General features: G+C 32.7%; 1 protein-coding gene across 3 annotated transcripts; it reads left to right on the top strand.

Moving 5' to 3' along the window:
• The first annotated feature begins 290 nt into the window (after positions 1–290).
• Positions 291–9,364, top strand: LOC107886233 (ribonuclease J). Of its 3 annotated transcripts, XM_016810105.2 has the most exons (17): positions 291–659; positions 1,000–1,228; positions 1,504–1,627; positions 2,467–2,523; positions 3,653–3,844; positions 3,928–4,005; positions 4,532–4,714; positions 4,814–4,894; positions 5,403–5,468; positions 5,541–5,633; positions 5,919–6,044; positions 6,470–6,583; positions 6,740–6,835; positions 6,920–7,017; positions 7,093–7,541; positions 7,750–8,144; positions 8,853–9,364. In XM_016810105.2, the coding sequence occupies exons 1-17, from the start codon at positions 554–556 to the stop codon at positions 8,946–8,948; spliced, it is 2,583 nt and encodes an 860-aa protein (XP_016665594.1). In that variant the 5' UTR covers positions 291–553; the 3' UTR covers positions 8,949–9,364. The 3 variants fall into 3 exon arrangements, with proteins under 3 accessions (XP_016665594.1, XP_016665595.1, XP_016665596.1); XM_016810107.2 differs by lacking the exon at positions 291–659 and having other exon boundaries at positions 1,035–1,228; positions 1,504–1,613; XM_016810106.2 differs by lacking the exons at positions 3,653–3,844; positions 3,928–4,005 and having other exon boundaries at positions 330–659.
• Positions 9,365–16,433: the final 7,069 nt, after the last annotated feature.

Here is a 16,433-nt window from a genome sequence, read left to right as displayed (position 1 = left end):
AAGATTTTCTAACTTCGCCCCATGTAATTAAGGTTATGCTTTCTTACCAAAAAGAAAATCACATAATTGATTAATAACCATATCATTCATAACATGGAAAAAGGTCAAACACATGGAGCTTTTCTTTTTTTCATTTAGTTATTAACCGAAGAGTAGTCTAAATACCAAAAGCGAACAAATAAAAGTTTAGACAAAATATGTATGGTTGAAAAGTTAAATTTGTGATATAAGCCATAAAAAAAAAAATTTATCCACACGTGTGGGGGAGAGCACACACGGGAGATGTTTGTCTTGCTTTTGAAAAATGATAAGCATGATATTTCTCGACCTTACAAAAATCAGCGCAGTGTTTACTCAATCAATTTCCCGCTTCCAGAAAAAGGCTCAATCATCTCTTTTGCTTCCTCTCGTTCGTTAAACCCTTTAACATAAATGCACAATCTTTAGGGTTTAATCTCCTCTTTTCGATTTTCCCAGACCTTAAGAAGTCGATGCAGTTGGGGTTTTGGGAGGTTTATCTTTAGCTTTCACGTCAGTTAAAGCACACCAAAAAATGGCAGCTTCCACTTCCCTATCGCTGTGTCCGTACATATTATGTTGCAAGACAAGCCCTAGAAATCGTTACATTTCTTGCGCCGTCGGCTCTCCTACTCCCATAGGTACTTCTTCCTTTCTTTTTTTTCTTCTTATAATTCTGTTTGATTACCGAGAAGGTGAAGTAAAAATGAGATTCTTAAGCTTTTGCGTTTTTATTTCTTTTAAGCTAGATGGGATGTTAGAATGGTTTTGAGTGCTTTTTAAGTGCTCGAAATAAGGCGAAATGGAGGAGTTTTGGAGTTCATTGGTTAATTCTTTTTATAAGTAGTGGAACTTAGGATAGAGAAATAAATTGAAAATTTTAGTCCAGTCTTTTATAGGCTCTTGAATTGATGAATAGCTTATGGAGATTGGTTTCTTCAGTTATATTGATGGTTTCTTAACTGCTTTCTCATGTTTTAGGTACACGAAGAACTAAAGTGCCACGTAAAAGTTCAGGAAGATTAGATGGGGCTAGAAAAAGTATGGAAGACTCTGTCCAACGCAAGATGGAGCAGTTTTATGAAGGAACAGCTGGGCCACCACTTCGGGTCCTTCCGATTGGTGGCTTGGGTGAAATTGGGATGAATTGCATGCTTGTTGGGCATTATGACCGCTATATTCTAATTGATGCTGGTGTTATGTTTCCAGAGTAAGTCTTGTGCATTTCATTTCTAGGAGGATTTTAGACTAAATACTTTTATGTGTAATTTGTGCTTATAGTAGAGAAAGTTGGTTATGTATTCTAATTTCTGTTACTTTTAAAGAAATTTCCTAATATCAGAAGACAGCCTAATTTTGACTAAGTTGTTGATCTTTTATTTTGTGCAAATATATGTCAAATTTGCTGCTGCAGATATGGCTACTTTTCTTTCTTTGCTTTTCTTTATCATATTAATGTTGCGGTTTACTTTGACATCATTTCAGCTATGATGAACTTGGAGTCCAAAAGATTATACCAGATACTACATTTATTAAGAAATGGAGCCACAAAATTGAAGCAGTTGTGATTACACACGGCCATGAAGATCACATTGGTGCGTTGCCTTGGGTAAATTCTTGTCTGTCTATCCTGTTAGTCTTTTATGCTTACGTTTTACTCACCTATTAAATAGTTCCTAATAGGGCATCAAGACTTCTTATCACTTTCCTTTTATAGTGAAGTAAGATGCATGTTATGCTGTAGAATCCTTTGTTGGTGCCTTACGCTTCCTGTGTTCTTGCTACCATGAAGTTGTTTTGTCCATTTTCAATGAAAGGTGAATCTGTACAAGTTGTTGATCAAGGAGTAATACATTACCTGTATTATCAGACACCTTCCTGACTCAGTTTCTTGACCTTTGCCACTGGGCAGGGGAAATGTTCTCAGAATTTTGTTTGGTTCTTTTTATTTACGTTACAGAGCATCACTGCTTTGTGCAGGGTACTGTGGTCGTTAGTTTTAGATCCCTCAGTAAAAATAGGAAAGTAATTAAGAATAACAAACGCTGGCTATGTCTATGCTTGGTTAGAATCTTTCAGCATAATGTATTGGATTTGTTGAAAATACTGAAATTCTGTCTTTTTTTTTTCTGTTGTTGTAGACAGGAAGTACAAGAGATAAAGAGATAAAAAGAAAGGAAAAAAATCTACCTAAAAATAAGTGATCTAAATACCTAAACTTTAGGAACAAGATATTTACAAGAAACGGAAAGATAATAATACACAATAAATTCCACAGGATTGATTAGGGTTTTTCAAATACTAATTAACTATTAAGTTGCTTTACTTGGAAATTGGTATGGTAATGTAAATGTTATTATTATTGATGGTTCTAGAGTCTAGGACAGTGTTCATGTTGCCTTTTTTTTCTTTAACATTATTTTACGAGTTTTCTTTCCGTTTGAGCAGGTTATCCCAGCATTGGATCCCCATACTCCCATATATGCATCATCCTTTACAATGGAGGTACTTTCTATGGATGCAAAAGGTTTATGATATGTGGCACATGCTTTGTTTGAAACCTTACTATGTCTCATTTCTTATGACATCCCTAGAAGTATTGGCAAAAATCACTTTTTTTATGGATGCAGATGTTAAGGTTCTAAAGTCTCTAATAAGCATGACTTTTATTAGAGATTAAGAGAATGAATCCTTAAAATCTACCTTTTAATATTTGTGAAACTTTGTCTTGGTAGCTCAGTAGCTATTGGAAGTTTATACCTCTTAGGCTTCTTTTGGATTCCATCACACCCATGGTAAGATGGCATCTTAAGGGGACATGCCTCTTTATTCCTTTACATTGGCATCCAAGTTCTCTTTGGATAACATGAGGTGAAGTGCATTGAAACAAACGCAGCCCAAAATTCTTATTGGCACTTTGAGCTCCATTGAACAAAAGCTCCTCCTAGTGGAGGGTGTTATTACATGTATAACCCTTCTGGGCTATTTGATTCAAAGAAATTTTGAGTCAATTATTTTATTCAATTAGATAATAAAAAAAATTATTATTATAAAATAATTATAAAAGGATTTATTTTACATAAAATTCAATAACATACCGGTTTTATGATTATGAAACTAATATAAGATTAAATAAAATAAATAATTACTTAAACAATAAATATAAAATATGGTTTCATATAGTTTTATTAACTTTTAATAAAATTATTATTTGACTTTAATATGATCTTTCTAATTATTTGCTATTTATTAATTTCATAAATATCAAATAAGCTAAATTTCCTTATATATAATTACAATATCGAGTGTCTTTAATGATCATTTTACATTTTCACTATAATTCACTTCACTTTCATCACTGTGATTGGACCCAAACTCATATTATCACTGATTTTAATCTCACCTCTGCAGTATCCTATCTCACTGTTACAGTAACAAAAATTACCGCCATCACAGTTTTTCAATTTTAGAAAAGCTAATCTGACCACCCATCCAAATGGGCTCTTAAAGTTGTTGAGAGTTTATACCTCTCAATTAACTATATTATTGAGTGTGCAAAATGATAACTTACTGTTTCATCTTTATTGCCTCTTGCTAAAATGGAGTGTTGACACTCTTGCATTCATGTCAACAGCTGATTAAAAAGCGTTTGAAGGAGAACGGGATTTTAGTTCCGTCTAGACTTAAAGTATTTAAAATTAGGAGGAGATTTAAGGCTGGGCCATTTGAAATAGAGCCTCTCAGGGTGACCCATTCTATTCCTGATTGTTGTGGATTAGTTCTTCGCTGTGCTGATGGTACAATTCTTCACACTGGGGATTGGAAGGTGGGTTTTCCCCCTTGTCTATGCATTTTCTTCTCTTGTTACACTAAAACTTTCAGGCCACTTAAACTGTTAAGAGTTGACAGATTGATGAATCACCTTTGGATGGGAAAACTTTTGATCGACAGTTTTTAGAGGAACTCTCAAAAGAAGGAGTAACACTGGTATGAATCCTGAATCTATTCTTCAAACTTCCATGAGAGGTTTTTTAGAGCAGATTACAGGGGTTACTATTACGGAGTGGAGGTGAGGGCTTGTTAAAGGTTCATAAGGGATTTAGTCATGATCTATTAGTTGCATCTTCAATTTTACAAATATAGGAATATAATTATTTCAGTGATTTGACTCATGATCGGGGCATTTCTTCTTAGACTATTTTAATCAACTAAGGTGATTGTTTAGAATATGATGTTGCTTGGTATTTGGTACTTTGTGATTTGTTTTGTTGCAATTCAAATATGGACACTGGCAGCTGACACCTTGCATTGCTTATGTCTGTTCTTTGGCTTCCTAGGTTATTTTAATAATCTCTTGTGCATTAATTAAATCTACAAAAAGTAAAGAGATATCTGTTGTCTAGATTTGTCTGGATCTTTTAAGATACAATTCATCTGATGCAAATTGAGCTCGTCACTTCTTTCAAAATTGTTCCAATGAATGTGTAATTCAGTAAATTCATATTGTTTACAGATGATGAGTGACTCAACCAATGTATTGTCACCTGGAAGGACAGTTAGTGAAAGTGCAGTAGCGGATGCATTGTCGAGACATATTTCAGGTGCTAAAGGAAGAATTATTACTACCCAGTTTGCTTCAAACATACACCGGCTTGGAAGCATAAAGGCTGCTGCAGATGTAACTGGTAGAAAGTTGGTATGTTTTGTCTGACTGCAAAGCTATCTTGTGAATCTAGTTGTCTGAATGATAGGGATGTCAGTTTTGACAGCTGAGATATTGTGCTCCTTGAACTAGGTATTTATTGGCATGTCATTGAGGACATATCTAGATGCTGCTTGGAAGGATGGAAAAGCTCCAATTGATCCATCAACTCTGGTATTCATTCTTTTGTGACACAACTTTCTTTTTTTTACCTATATAGTATATGGTTGTTTTCTTGAGACAAGTGTTACTCTTTTACTTTTCTTGTAAGTTCTAAGTTTGTTTTTATCAAATTAAGCTACTCAGTTGCTAAACTGCCCTTTTGTACAAATTATGCAGTTCTTGTTTAAGCTTATTTAGTGTGAAGTAAACCTTTAAATAAAATGATGGGATTTGTAATTGGTATCCTCTTTTGCGATTCATTCCTTTAAGGCATAACTTCCAACAAAATCTATCCCATAAATTTGTCTCTTAACGATGTTTATGTTAGCTCTTCTTTTAGCTTTAAGCACATCCTACTTGAATTTGGATATCTTCATACTGCTTTTATTCATTTCAATCTTACATTTTCCAAAAGAAAAAAAGAAAAAACGAAACTGCGTTAACTGAAACTCTCGTATCATGTACAACTGATTGTTTATCTTGTATCATTTGCTCTCTGCTCTTTCCATTATGATTTTAGGTGAAAGCAGAAGATATTGATGCCTATGCTCCAAAGGATTTGATAATCGTCACAACTGGATCCCAAGTAAGTTAACCTCTCTGGCTCTGATGAACTACACATTTAGCTGGCCTGTGACTAAGTGCTCTATTGTGTCAGGCAGAGCCACGTGCTGCCTTGAATCTTGCATCATATGGAAGTAGTCATTCCTTTAAACTGAACAAGGAAGATGTGATTCTCTATTCAGCTAAGGTAATGATAATGTACTATATGCATTCATTTCCGACTGAAGAATTCTTTGAGCTCTTAATGACTGAATGTTTGCTGATGAAAAAAATTAGCAGTGCGGTCAAACTTTTATTGTTCTATCTAGGTACTATTTCCTATGCTATGGGATAGGTTTTTTTTTTTTTTGTTTGTTTGTTTGACAATATACGGGATAGTTTTGGTATATTGATTATTATTTACTATAGGTTTTCTAAATCTTGCCCCAAAGTCATTGATTTGTTAAGATATCATTTTTAATCTCAATATCAGGTAATCCCTGGTAATGAATCTCGGGTGATGAAGATGCTAAACCGCATATCAGAGATTGGATCAACTATAGTGATGGGTAAGAATGAGGGGCTGCACACTTCTGGTCATGGATATCGTGGAGAACTGGTAAGATGAGTCAACATTGTTTTGCATGATTTCATTTTAAAAAGTTTTTTGGTCACTTTCTTGTTCCTTTAACAAACAAAATACAAAAGGATAATGAAACAACATGACATTTAAAAATCAGGATGGCATGTTATAGATTGTTGATGCTTTCAATTGTAGGGCCTCTGGCTGCAAGATAGCATGAATTTATATTTCTTTCTTAAAAGAAAGAATTATTTTGTTCCTTCAGTATCTGTTAAATAAAAGGGGTTTACTAAGAATTTATTTTTGAGTTAAAAAAGAAAAACCAGGATGTGAATTGGATGTACTATGGATGTGATTTGAGTCGACCAAATAAAAAATCTTAGATTTTGATTGTGATGTTCTTTTTCTCCTGTTGTCTTTACTTGCGTGTAAAACACAGTCTCAATGGTTTTATTTTGAAGGAGGAAGTACTTCAAATTGTGAAGCCACAACATTTTTTACCTATACATGGAGAGCTTTTGTTTCTAAAGGAGCATGAGCTACTTGGAAAATCAACTGGCATTCAGCACACCACTGTAAGTTGCTATTATTTCTAGTTAGGAACTTTTTTTCTGATTCTCTCAATTTAAGTTGATTTTTGATTCGTCATAGGGGTTGCTTCAACATTATCTATCATGGTAGAATATGTACATTATATGAAAATTGTAATATAATTCTTATCATTGTATCAGGTTATAAAGAATGGAGAGATGCTTGGGGTTTCTCATTTGAGGAATAGAAGAGTTCTGTCCAATGGTTTCAGTTCCCTTGGGAAGGAGAATTTGCAGGTTTGAAATCCTCAAAAGCATTCATCATTTTTCTTAAAAAAGTTAATTGAGAAGGATCTTCATGAATTTAGTCTTAAATTGCAGCTAATGTACAGTGATGGTGATAAAGCATTTGGCACATCAACCGAACTTTGTGTTGATGAGAGACTAAGAATTGCATCTGATGGCATTATAGTGGTCAGGTAGATAAGTTTATATGCTTAAATGAAGTCTGTATGTTTCATATTTGTTGACATATTAATATATCCGTTTTGCAGCATGGAAATTTTACGCCCTCAAAAGATAGATGGCATGGTTGAAAATACCTTAAAAGGGAAGATAAAAATAACTACTCGCTGCTTATGGTTAGACAAGGGGAAGCTTTTAGATACACTCCATAAAGCTGCTCATGCGACACTGTCAAGCTGTCCTGTGAATTGTCCTCTAGCTCACATGGAAAGAACTGTTTCAGAGGTATTGAGGAAGACAGTAAGGAAGTATAGTGGTAAAAGGCCTGAAGTCATTGCCATTGCATTGGAGAACCCGGCTGGAGTTCTATCTGATGAGCTGAATGAAAAGCTATCTGGCAATTACAATGCTGGTTTTGGGTTACCAACATTGAGAAAAGTGGTAGATGGGCATCCAAGAAGGGGACCACCAAACAAAATGAAAGCAGAAGATGACGGTATTTTGCATTTAGAGAATGCCTCGGAACCAAGTTTATTAGGTTGGTCCTTATCCTCTTTTGCTGCCCCTTCCAGTCTCTCTCACTTATTCATGCTAGTGTCCATCTGCATGCATGTAGGCACATAATTTGATTGGATGTGTGTAGGTGTTGGAATTGTCAATTTATTGAGGTGAAAGCTAGTTCTCTTTGCGATTTAAAGCACCACTTTCATTAATGTCTTCTAGTCTGTCATGATTTCATCAAGCAGATGATGATGCTGAACCTGAAAGGTTCTTGCCCGTGGAAGACAGCAGCATTTCAAGTCCTGACTATACAGAAAGGCTTACACCCAATACTGATGATTCTGATGAATTGGAGGAACATGAGCCAGAGGTTAGGAGTGATGGCACTGCAAGCAATGGAGATGACTCAGAAGTGACAGGCTCTCAACCAAAGTCGTCAAAGCCTAAGCGGAACAAATGGAAACCTGAAGAGGTTAAGAAGCTAATTAAAATGCGGGGGGATTTGCATAGCAGATTTCAAGTTGTGAAAGGGAGAATGGCCCTCTGGGAAGAAATATCTACAAGTTTGTTGGAAGATGGAATTACTCGAAGCCCAGCGCAGTGTAAATCTCTATGGGCATCTTTGGTTCAGAAATATGAGGTTTGTCTTTCTCTTTTTAGTTTTTTTTTTGGAACAGTGGGTTATATCACTCTCTATATTTATTCTAGAGTAGCAGATGTAATGATGGAAGATGTTCCATGTGGCTTTAGTTTCATGGATATTCATGTTGACACCTCTAGCTTCTCCAGCACATTTAAGAATTTAAATCTCTAGTTAGGAATGATAGAATCTATGTTGCTTCAACTTTAATTTTTCTTGAAGTGCTCATGTTCGACACTTGTGTAACGCATATCTAAACATGCTTATGGGAATATGATTCTTTGAGAACCCTCCAAATACATAGAAATTTTGAAAAGAAAAATTGAATAAACCTGTATCCAACACTCATACCCTTGTCGAGTAACATAGGATAGAATGATAGCATCACAAAGAAATTTGAGATCCAGGTACTTGCTTGAACTGGGGTGCTACAATAATACTTTCATCATGTCCTAGGTTATATAAGTATTGGTGTATTATGAGATTAAATAGCGGCTGCAGCTCAACGTTATGGCCTTTATTCTATGGTTTCGGATCTCTCTACTGCTGAATATTCATCGAAATTCATTGCGATAGCATTCATGATGTACATAACTGCAATAAATGCATATACAGCTGCAATTTAAATCCCTTTGATCAAGAATGTTCAATTTGTTTCCCCCTATCACTTGTGTTGCTTACTAACAACTATTGGCATATATTTGACAGGAAAGCAAGAATGAGAAGAGAAGTCATAAAAGCTGGCCCTATTTTGAGGACATGAATAAAGTTTTATCTGATTTTGAGGCAACAGCCACTACATGACTCCAACTTTGGAGGGGAGATGCTAAACATATGAACTATTCAAATATAGCCTGAATCAAGACAAGAGTCATAATAAACAGGGACAATTGTTGTAACCATGGAATTCAAGGGTGAAGTTGGAGGAACGGGAAACGAGGAAAGAGGCTTGTTTTGAGGTCAGTAAAGTGTTCGATTATATATGTACAAATGATAAAAATGGGTCAAATCAGATAGGCCATTAATGGCAATAATCTTGTAGCAATAGACTTCCTGTAAAATTTTCTATTTTATATAGGCCCTAGCCCATAAGGGAATAACAACGGTGGAATTTCCTCCCCCCCCCCTCCTTTTCTAGGCTAAAATAAACAAGGCCCTCACTAAAGCTCGCCCTTATATCTAATTGAGTTTTTAGTGATGGAACTTGATTTTTTTGTTAACCGAAACTCTTTATTGGTCGATGAGGTGATTGATAAAAACCACTAGAATTTGACATATGGCATGACCATGCCATGTGGATGTATGTTGATATGGCATGTAATGTTAGAAAAATTTTAAAAATAAAATGTATATTTAAAATGAACTCAAACAATCATTTGTTCATTTTCATACTAGATAAGTGTAAAATTAAAAAAATAAAATAAAAAGTTAATAATTATTTAAAAAAGTATAAAATTATTAAAAAATTAAAAGAAATTGTAAAAAATAATAAAAATAGCATTCAAATTCATTCTAGACTAGTGAAATTATACAAATTTTTTTAGAATTATAAAATATTAATAATTATTAAAATCTTGTTGTAAATCCATTGATAAATGGATGTCCATAACCTTCCAAATTTATTCTATTGTAACATCTAAAAGATGAATGCCCACAATCTTTAAATTCATTATCTTGTAACTTCTAAATCATTTATAAGGTACCTTAATGTTGGTCTTTAATGTTTTGTAACTTGTAGTTTTTAAAGCCCTATAAATAGAGGGCATGAACAAAGTTTTTAGATGCCAATATAAAAGTTGAATCATCCTCTCATCTTTTGTTCTTTTTTGTTCATTCTATATTTCTTTTTAGCTTTATAACACGTTATTAGCACGAGCCTTTACAAGTTCATAGTGAAATTCACATCATTGTAACTATATATAACTTGCCCGTAAAGCTTCCGTCGAACTATATACGGTGTACGTATTTTCATTATTGTTTTAATTTGTTAATTATATTTTTATAGAAAAAGAAATATTCAAAGCATACAAATCAATTTTTTTCTAAACTATTTTGGTTTATTCACCATTTTTTTAAAGGTTACTAAAACAAATTTCATTATTTCAATTTGTTTTAAGTTATTATTTTGACTATTTCTCTCTATGCCAATATTTGACATACATATTATTATTCTGTAAATTTGATATATAATTGGATTGTTTTACTATTGAGAATGTTTATTATCATGATCTTATTCAAAGTGATAGTTCTTTTTATCGATGATCAAAATTACCCTCTATGATTTCCAAGATCTTAGATAGCAAGATATAAAGTTTCTACATGAAGTTTCTGTTATTTAATATTTAATATTTGATTATTTTTTTAGCTAATTCATGGTCAATTATAATTGTTTTGATTAACTTATTTTATTTGTATGATCTTAGAATGATGGTGAAAGATTTAATATTGGTATGGATTTTGATTCGGTGCTCTTAACATTGGAGTGTCTTAGAATCATATAAGTTATTTTGAAAATAAAAATTTTCTATCGATAAATTTTGAATTTGCTTACTTTTTGATAATATCATCAAGACTCAACGTTGAATAAGGAAGTTGCTATTAAAACTTTCGTAGAAGAAAAGAGATTGAGGTAAATTTCACTTATCATTACATGCTTATATTCATAAAAATTTGTTTTTCTTAATATATGCTATTTGATAATTACTTGGCAATTGTATTTGAATGGGGATAGATTAATTTTAATGTTATAAATAGATAGATTTTTAAATCATGATTCATAATATTATCAGTCATTTTTATTAATCAAGGCCTAAGGTATCATAATATGTGACCTTGCATTGGTCTTAGTCATCATTAAACAAGTTGTTTTATATGTTTATTTGATGGTTTCAATTTATATATATATATATATATATAAATTTTCTAAGTTCTAGACATCATATGTTTTTGGACTTTGATATTATTTAAAATTCTCTTAATCAACAACGATTTAAGTTATTATATATATTAATAAAATCAAGATTCTTTTACACCAAACAATCAAATAGTATTTCACATCAAACATGTTAAAGTTATTTTAATGACAAATTTTGAGGTATGTCTAAATTGATTTTTAGGTTGATTCTAATATATAATTTCAAGTATGGTTGTTGTCATTTTTAATTCTTGAATTATTTTGGTTGCAAACATTTTTTATAAACTTAAAAATGAGAATTACTATATTAATTTGGCCATTGACATTTCTATGGACATTGTTTGTATTAATTGATTGTTGTTTGATAAGAAATATATATATATAAAAAGAAGGTTGTGTGGTTTGATTTTGTAAATGCCTTGTATTTTTCCTATTATATAGCCCTAACAAACTTGTTACTTTTGTAGTGATGTTAAAGTACTTCATATGTTTTATATTATTCCATTTGTTAATTATTTAGAGAAATAATATGAATAATTATAAATGGAAATATTTTAGTGAACATGAAATGTATTATTTCGAAGTAAATTTCATGCATGTCTACAATAGTTTATGAAATTTTTGCTAGCACTAGCATTATATTAGGTTTGATATTTTAGATGTCAGTTTTATCCATTACATTTGATTTACAATAAACTCTATGTATGACTTGACCATTTCTTTCTAGTTAATTAATTATGCAAAGCTCTTGTGAAAAGGATTTTTGTAAAGTATTCTGAATTAATCTCATGCCTTATTATTGCTAAACAAATAATGAGTTATTTGTTCTAGTGGTTCTACTCCACTCCCCGAAATGAATGTATCAATACATAACAATTATAAAATTAGAACCGATTATCATTATTGACAACTAGATGAAAAGGAAGATGAATGTTTCGAAATGTTGCTACATGTTCATTCTTAGAATATGATTATCAATGGTTTATACTAATTAATCATTCTTTGAGGCGGATGATATTTATATAATCTTACTGGAAAAGAATATAATATGCGTTTTCGTTATTGTCTGAATTATTTTTTGCATATTCCTTGAAGTAACTGTCAACAATAAATAAAACAAATTTTATAACCACTTTTGATCATTAAAGTTAATTTGGACATTTAAAGTTTTTGGCATATTCCCTAAAGTAAATATTGCAAATAATTGTACATATGGTATTTTTGGTAAGTATAGATACTTGAACATATGTGTTGATATGTCTTACATAAAAATTATTTTGGCTTGATTTGAATGATTTATATTAGATTGGAAATGTGTTTAAATGTTAATGTAGGTGAAATACAAGTTTGGGTGAGAAATAAAGCTTGAAAATGACTTTATTTTGTCCACACGGGCAGAGACACGGGCGTGTGTCTCAGCCGTGTGTCATGTGCACGGGCGTATGGTTTGGCTGTATTGTCCCCTGCATCTTTAAAATTGTAAAACAGAATGCTCAGGTATTTTCACACTGAAAGAGATAAGGGCGTGCGTCTCAGCCGTATGTGGCACACGACCTAGCACACGGGCATGTGACTTGGCCATGTGGCCCTTGAACCTAATTAATGTAAATTAATTTGTTCACACGGCCTAACACACGGGCGTGTGACTTAGCCATGTGACCCAAGTTAGTAACCACCCTAATTTGGACACGGGCTGGGACACGGTCGTGTGTCCCTATTTCGAATGTCTACATGGCCTGAGACACGGGCATGTCCCTCGATCGTGTGAGACACACAGCCTAGCCACACGGTCGTGTGTCCCCTGTACATTGAAATTTTTTTGAGATTTTGTGAAAAATTTTCTAAGTACCGGTTTAGTTCTGATTAGTTTCTAATATATGTTTTGAGCCCTTATATAAGAGACTTTCTGAATAATATCTGACATGAATGTAAAATAATTTGAAATGTCTGTATTTGATCTGTTGATTCCAGTAATGCTCCATAACCCTATTCTGGAAACGAATATGGGTTAAGGGTGTTACATAAACGTTCATTAAAGAATAAGGAGTTTCTTTAATTTAAAGAATTCTCATGTGTTGCTTGTTCTCAATAATTATTGATTATTACAAGCTCACTAGCTAAAGTTGAGATTTAATATCTTGCATTTCTTAAATGAATATAGGTCCATTCATCTATATGGTGGATGATTTTGATATTATATGATTTTAGTAGATGCATCTACAAAATAATCACGTGTTATCAACTTGCAACTTGTCATTTATGAGACTGCTTGTTTGAATGATTAATTTTTGATTATGCAATTAAAACAATTCATCTTACTAATGCTGGTGAGTTTATGTCCCAAACTTTCAATAATTATTGTATGTCAATTGGGATAAAAGATGAACATCTTGTAGCTTATGTTCACACATAAAACAATTTAGCTAAATTGTTTATCAAATGCTTCCAACTAATAGCTAAATCATTTCCTATGAGAACAAAGCTTCCTATTTCAACATGAGATTTGTTGATTTTCATGTTATACGTATCAAGCCAATAAATTATAAATGCTTTCCATTACAATTAGATTTTGGTCAGGAGCTAAATATTTCCCATCTTAGAATTTTTGGATATGCAATATATGATTCAATTGCTCGACCACAACGCACAAAGATGGGTCCTCAAAGGAAGTTGAGAATATATGTTGGTTATGAATCTCCTTCTATAAGTAAGTATATTGAACTATTAACTGGGGATTTATTTACTGCACAATTTGTTGATTATGTTTTTGATGATACAACATTCCTGTAATATCCTGATTTTGGGCCTAGTCGGAATAGTGGTTTCTTGACCACAAAATTCGATATAGAAATAATTATTTTATGATTATTTTAAGGTCTATGATATGATTGCATGATTGTGTGAAATTTCATGAAGAAATTTTATGCATAAAGTGCTTAAATTGAATTTAGAGACTAAATCGAATAATTGTAAAACTTGCATTCTAGAAGTTTCTAGTATGAAATTGTTTTGAAATATTAATTAGGAGGTCTTAAATAGAAAATTTACCAATTTCTAAGTCTATGGACAAAAATTGGACATGGATGGAATTTTTGGAAAGTTTAGTAGTAAGGGCATTTTGGTCATTTAGGGGTAAAATGAATTAAAATACAAAATTAAAAGCCAAATTTGCTCATCTTCAACCCCATGGCCGAATATAGCAAGGAGAAACCATGGATAGGGTTTTTCAAGCTTCCAAGCTCGATTGTAAGTATGTTCTAGCCTCGTTTTTAATGATTTTTACGTTTTTAGAGTCCCGGTAGCTCGTTTAAGCTTATTCTAGCAATAATTTAACCTAGGGTTTATATTTGGAAAAATACCCATAGGTGAAGTTTATGTATTTTGGTGTTTTATGATAGAATATGAGGTTTTAATTTATGTTAGACAACTTGTGCTACTCGGTTTAAGCGAAAACTAGCAAAAGGGCTTAATCGGTAAAAATACCTAATAGTCATAAGTACATGTTAGAGTGAGAATTTGATGTTGCCATAGAAGAGAAAAATGATCAGAATGCCATAAAACATAAGAAAATAGGCTTAATTTTAATTTACGAGCTTTGGGGCAAAAGTGTAAATATGCAAAAGTTTAGGGCAAAACTGTAATTTTTCAAAAATATGATTTTGGGTCAATTTGAATAATGTGAGTCCTAATTAGACTATATTTTAAATGATAGAGTAAGGAAAACTTAAATTCGGGTTAAAATGGGGAAAATACCAAGTTGTGGACGAAATGGTAAAAGTAGCAATTTTCACATACGAGGTAAGTTCATATGTAAATGTTGGTAACAAAGTTATTATTTTAAATGTTTTAATGTTATTTAAATGATATGATAATTATTATGAAATATTATACTTGTGATAATTGTTTGATAATATGTTAAATTATGTGATATATTCGGAAAATGTGAAATATTACCGAGTATCGGTATCGGCATTCCGTAGAAGATGGTTGAGACACATGATTAGGAAAAAGGTCCCGTTGAACCTTAGGAATGGATTAGGATATAAGTGACATGTCACTAGGATGGTTGAGCATCCGAACTCGTTGAGTTGAGTCCGAGTTCATTTATGGATGCGAATGTCTGAACTCGTTGAGTTGAGTCCGAGTTCACTTATGGATGCGAACGCCCAAGCTCGTTGAGTTGAGTCCGAGTTCACTTATGGGCGGGTTACATGGTAGCTTGGCTACATATGTGGCACTTATGTGCAAACTTTTCATGTATCCGAATTATATTCCGATGTGTTCAACGGGTAAAGTTCTACTCAAATGGAGGAATACTCAAGATGAAAGGGACGTATTGGTAAGTGTCGTGAAATGGATACTTTGAACAGGTATGTACTTAACCCTCGGGTTGAAAACTCGATATAACAACAATATGGTAAGATGATAAATGAAAATGTGATATGAATGTCTCGGTGATGATTATGCAAATGATGTTTATGTTTGCTTATATAGTTATGTTACTTGCTATTTGCATGTGAACTTACTAAGAATTTATGCTTACTCCCTCCTTTTCATTCCTTGTAGTGTTGACAAGCCAGCTCGGAAATCAGAAACGGTCGGAGGCACGCTCACACTATCCGTATACCATCTTGGCATAATGGCTTGTATATTTTGAGTATGGCATATATAGCATTATAATCATTTTGTGTATATGGTCTTATGATATGGTTATTGAGTGGTATGGAAATGCTTGGTAATGATTAGCCATTGGAATGGCTAATCATGATCATATTTGGTGTTATGTATGCTAAATTGCTAGCTAATCCATGGGGACCATGAAATAGGTAAAATTTACCATAAAATAGATTCAGACAGCAGCAGTGACGTGAGTTTGAAAAATCACTAAAAATAGTATAGATACAATTATATGATGAATAATAAATGGAATTGAAGAATTATGAGTCTATTTTCATATGGATGGAACAAAACAGGCATATGAGTTATATTTTATGAGATGTTTAAATTTTTGTGAAACAGGGCCAGAGCAATTTCTGGATCTCCTGTTCTGACTTTGGAAATTCACCATATATTTTACAAAGATAATTAAAAGTAATTCTTTATATGTACAGATTCTTACTGAGTCTAGTTTTATTAGAAACAAACGACATAGTTATTGAAGCTCTGTACAGGGAGATATCTGATTCGTAGTACACAGAGGTCAGAGTAGTCGAACCCTGAAACAGGGGAGACTTTTACTAATAAACTGTACTAATTTACCGAACAAAAAAATTCTAGAAAAAAATTAGCAGATATATATATGAGTCTAGTTTCAGGAAAAATTTACGGAATTGGATTTCGAGTTTCAAAAATCGAGATATGATTTTTAAAGCGAC

Source organism: Gossypium hirsutum, chromosome A03 (genome assembly GCF_007990345.1).
Source record: "Gossypium hirsutum isolate 1008001.06 chromosome A03, Gossypium_hirsutum_v2.1, whole genome shotgun sequence".
NCBI classification, from domain to species: domain Eukaryota; kingdom Viridiplantae; phylum Streptophyta; class Magnoliopsida; order Malvales; family Malvaceae; genus Gossypium; species Gossypium hirsutum.
Note: the sequence above shows the minus strand (reverse complement) of the source record. Positions and strands in the feature narration are given on the sequence as shown.

What these genes read in the sequence shown, in the direction of transcription:
- LOC107886233 (XM_016810105.2), top strand. Translation starts at nt 554, where the DNA reads ATGGCAGCTTCCACTTCCCTATCGCTGTGTCCGTACATATTATGTTGC. An exon ending in TCGTCACAACTGGATCCCAA is followed by an intron (nt 5,469 to 5,540) that starts GTAAGTTAACCT and finishes CTATTGTGTCAG; the next exon opens with GCAGAGCCACGTGCTGCCTT. An exon ending in TGATTCTCTATTCAGCTAAG is followed by an intron (nt 5,634 to 5,918) that starts GTAATGATAATG and finishes TCTCAATATCAG; the next exon opens with GTAATCCCTGGTAATGAATC.